The sequence below is a fragment of the Amblyomma americanum genome, chromosome 1 (assembly GCF_052857255.1).
Source record: "Amblyomma americanum isolate KBUSLIRL-KWMA chromosome 1, ASM5285725v1, whole genome shotgun sequence".
NCBI lineage: Eukaryota > Metazoa > Arthropoda > Arachnida > Ixodida > Ixodidae > Amblyomma > Amblyomma americanum.
The window spans coordinates 214,247,806-214,251,930 of NC_135497.1; the positions used below are offsets into that span (position 1 = coordinate 214,247,806).

A 4,125-nucleotide genomic window follows, 5' to 3' on the forward strand; every position below is an offset into this window, starting at 1 on the left:
CTCAATGCCGTGTAGACGAGATGCGAGGAGTGCACGACGGATGTCCGCGAAAAGTGTGTGCCGTGGGATGCTCGTGGATTCTCCATGCCGGTTGAAGTCGATATTCTACATTCCGACGAGAATGTCGAAAGCGTGTATCCGAGCTAACATGCAAGTGCGCGCACATTAGCGGTGGTGCTGGCTCATAAAGCAACGAAGTGGTGGCCAAAAGCGTTCGATACATAGAGGCTAAGACAAGTACCCAAGTGCACAAAACAAAAAGGCCTAAGTCGATTAGCTAAACATGCTTGAAAAGAAGTGAAGCCAAGTTGTTAAATGCTGCAAATATGCTCGTACCAGCACTATCGTCCTCGTTGCATGCATGTGCCAGACCAATGTTGCCCGTCAGAAATGCCATTAATTCCAACCAGCTTTTGCTGAATGATGCGCTAAGCCAGTAAGCTTAGCTCTACTAATTTTTTCTTTCTCTGCAGCAAATGCACTCCTGCGTTCCACTGGTCATTTTGGTGAAACTTGCTCCGTGCCGGAGCTCTCTCTTGATCCACCATACAGCAATCAGTTCTGGAATGGCGAGGCCATGCCTGCCTGCTTTTTGCACGGTTTGAGACATAGCCGGATAACCCTAGGTCACGGTGGAAGAATGGGCGGGAGGTAGCTGTGTTGAGGTGTACTTTGGCTTAACGGCTGACTTGCAGCAATGGCCCTCTCATATTTCAGGCACTGCATGACATAAGCCTGGAGGCCAATGTTTGACATGCTTGATGTTTCACATAATGTCTAAACTTGGTTATTCTGAAGAATGGCAGCAAGTTCGATGCCTCAAGATATCAGAACAGTGTGCCATTGTTTGGAAAGCAAGACACGTTGAAAGGTAACGGTATTGTATTTTTTTTTACATAAAACCACCAAGCACACAACAAATTGACAGACAGTACGCAAAGCTAATGCTATTTCATTTTTTTTTCCAGTTGTTAATTTTCATATCTCCACCACTGTAAAAAAAACCTCTTCCTAGAGAATTTCAATAAATAAGGAGCAAGAATATATACAAAACCATAAAAAAGACAACACAAAAATTTAAAGCTATTTACAAACATTTCAGCATATATTACAAGAGTCAACAGAATGGCAATAGGAAAGAACAATTGTTTCCATGCACCCCTTTTTAAACTGAGCACACAAACAATGCTTAGTAGATCAACACAATAAGGATTCTGCCTGCTCCAAGGTGTCGGTAACCCATATAAACATTGTAGTGCCAGAACCTTTGGTAGATTTTTGCCATTTCAGATGGGATCCTCTCGCACAAATGAAGGAAAAAGGCAAGTAGACGCAAGTTTTCCAACACATCTTGCAGAAGCAGCAGCCACAAATGCTGGCTGCTCGATCCCCAATAAAAGCTAAGACAACAGAGTGGAGGAGGAACATGTGAGCAAAAAGAAATGGCAGGATAGATACACATGTACAATTGCACTCAGCCCTATACTTTGCAGAACGGTCCAACATGTAAGAAAGAGCAGGACAATGCCCACATGGACAAAGAGGAAAAAAAAAATTCATGCAGCAATGAAAGTATGTAAGTGACTAAAATTGTGCCCTAAACAGCAACAAAACATCACGGTGCAGTGTGCGTATCTAAGCAACTTAGTTTGATGGCACAGTAAGTTACACATTGGCATTACTTGTGCATACACTCTTTTGTATTGCTTCTTTTGACCTTGCTACTAAAGTAAAGGAGCAGCACATTGCGGAGACTGCAGCGCCATAAAGTGGTAGGCTGCAGCCTAACAGCGGCTAATACAAGTAACTGGCATCAAGTTATTGCTGCTGCACTACCAAGACATTGTGATAACAGCAAATTATCTCATTGAAGCAGAGGCAAGGAGACACACATAATTAGTACTGAGTGTGGTGGCAAAAGGCTCCAAACACAATTGAGGCTTAGCTTTAAGCTTCCAACATAAAACGATAAAAAACCTATGTGGCAGGCACACAATATATGCTTTCTAGGAAACTTTCACCCAAACCTAAGCAAGGTTATCCCAAGCTTAGGAACAGCCATACTCTATCGCACATCGAGTGAAGTCAGAACTACTAGCAACGTCATTCAGAGCTGTAAATATAATAGGTTTCTTTTTTCACTCTCTCACAGAAGTACGGCAAACAACAGTGTAGAACTTTAACCTAATTCATTTGCATTCAGGCTCATAAACCTCATAAAAGCTGAAGGCGTAATGTCTTAACATGGACACAAATACGCACACAGTAAGAAGATCTATGGAAAGGCCAAAGGAGATTATGTAATGAATACAAAGAGTACAGAGGTGAAGGGCCTCAGTGCTATATCATACGAAAATGTTAGTGTTCGCACCCTTCTCGAAACTGAAACGTTCATCTTGTGAAAGCTTGGCTCAGGGCAACAAAAGTGTATTTACATTTTGTATACAAAAACCAACATACTAGGCCAACGAAATATTCACACCACACCACACCTCAAATGATTTCCTCTGCCATTAGGCAATACGGCGAAACAATCTTCCATGACAACAAGAGGACAGTGGCATAGGTTTAAAGTGTCAACACAACAATTGAAAATAAAAATGTTTCAAAGCGGATGACGTTATAATAAACTGCACATCCCCAGCCACAAATTTTTAATTTTAACCCAACGTTTGGAAGCCGACTCCGCTCCTTCATCAGGGGTGACTGAGGGCAGTAGCTAGCGTCATTTAAGAATGGGGGGGGGGGGGGGGGGGGGGGGGGGGTCAAAGGAACAAAAGCTGTGATTCGAAAGGCATGGGGGAGGGGAAGGAAGCGACTTTGCTCTTAAACTCAACGAAAAAAAAGTTACTCACTGTCCCCACAGTGGGACAGCGTGACTAACAGCCTTAACCCCCCCCCCCCCCCCCCCCCACCTTTCGAATCACAGCCTTTGACCCCCCGCCCCCCTCCCCCTCCATACTTAGACGCTAGATTTTTTTGGTTGGGGATGTGCAGTTTATTATAAGTCTGTCTTCAAACCCAACCAGACTGGCAAATCTGTCAAAATGTTTTAGTTTCAAAGTGTATGGCGCAAACTTTCGTTATGCCCACAGCCACTAAGAGGGAATGTGCAACAGCCCCTCCAAAGTTAACAATTACACCCAATGGCCTTGCCAAAGGCGTGAAGGAATTAAAAGCCAGTAATCAATGATCATGCACAAAACCAATTACGCCTGTTAGTTAACAAGTCTACCGACCACAGGAGAGGTTGACAACTAAAGGCTGTGGGAAGTGTCCTGCCAATAAATAAGCAAGAGTAGTAGATGGTGCGGTCCGTGGTGGGCAACAGGGATTAGGTCCTCAGGAGCAGCGCAGGGTGTTTCGTTCCACATCACTGGAGCCCTCCTCCTCAGAAACACGTGCCTTAATGACAATAGAACTCTCCTAGGTTCCCAACAAGTGGCATAGAGGTGGGTCCTGTACTGGGCCCTTGCTCAGCTGGGTCACAGTCCATGGTGTTTCCCTGTGACGGACTCTCCAGGCCAGATGTGTGAGCAGGGCTCTCCTCCTCGTCCGAGCTGAAAGTCGAGTGTGATGATTCAGAGTCTGACTCAACATCTTCTTCTTCTTCGCCAGTGAAGGAAGCCCCTGGACTGTCAGAATCTTCAGAGTCCACATAGACTTCTGCTCCAGAAAAGATGTATGTAGATGGCGAAGTGAAGAGGTAGTGGCCCTCTGCAACGGCAACGAGCATACAGTAATCGCTCATTATAACGAAATCGCTTACTCGAAATATCGTTTTATTCCAAATTTCCTTCCGGTCCCGACCCAAACATGCATTTTAGGTTGCATTACTTGAAGCGCACGAAAAACTTGACCCGCTTAAAGCAAAGTGGCGAGCAAAGGCATCGTCGCCACGGCGGCAACCCTTTTGCGCATGCAGTGTCAAATTAATACAGCCGATGAATTTCAAATTAATACAGCCGATGAATTAGTCTCAGGCAGGCACAGAACAGGCCACAAAAGTACCAAACCTACAACTGATGACCTGCCTAGTAACGAGTAAGCGAGTGCCGAGTGCCCCCAGCTGTATGCAGCGGAAACGGAAGCGTGCCTGAACCGGTCACATTAGCGTCGCTGGTG

General features: G+C 45.0%; 1 protein-coding gene across 5 annotated transcripts in view; it reads right to left on the reverse strand.

Moving 5' to 3' along the window:
• Positions 1-864: 864 nt before the first annotated feature.
• Sirt1 (Sirtuin 1) overlaps positions 865-4,125 on the reverse strand; it is a 40,693-nt gene continuing 37,432 nt past the window's right edge. For 4 of the 5 annotated variants that reach the window (XM_077648448.1, XM_077648446.1, XM_077648445.1 and 1 more), the window contains one exon: positions 2,951-3,717. In XM_077648448.1, the coding sequence (XP_077504574.1) occupies positions 3,407-3,717 (311 nt within the window). In that variant the 3' untranslated portion in view covers positions 2,951-3,406. Of the gene's footprint in view, positions 3,718-4,125 lie in introns of all 5 variants that reach the window. The other variant, XM_077648447.1, reaches the window with a different exon arrangement.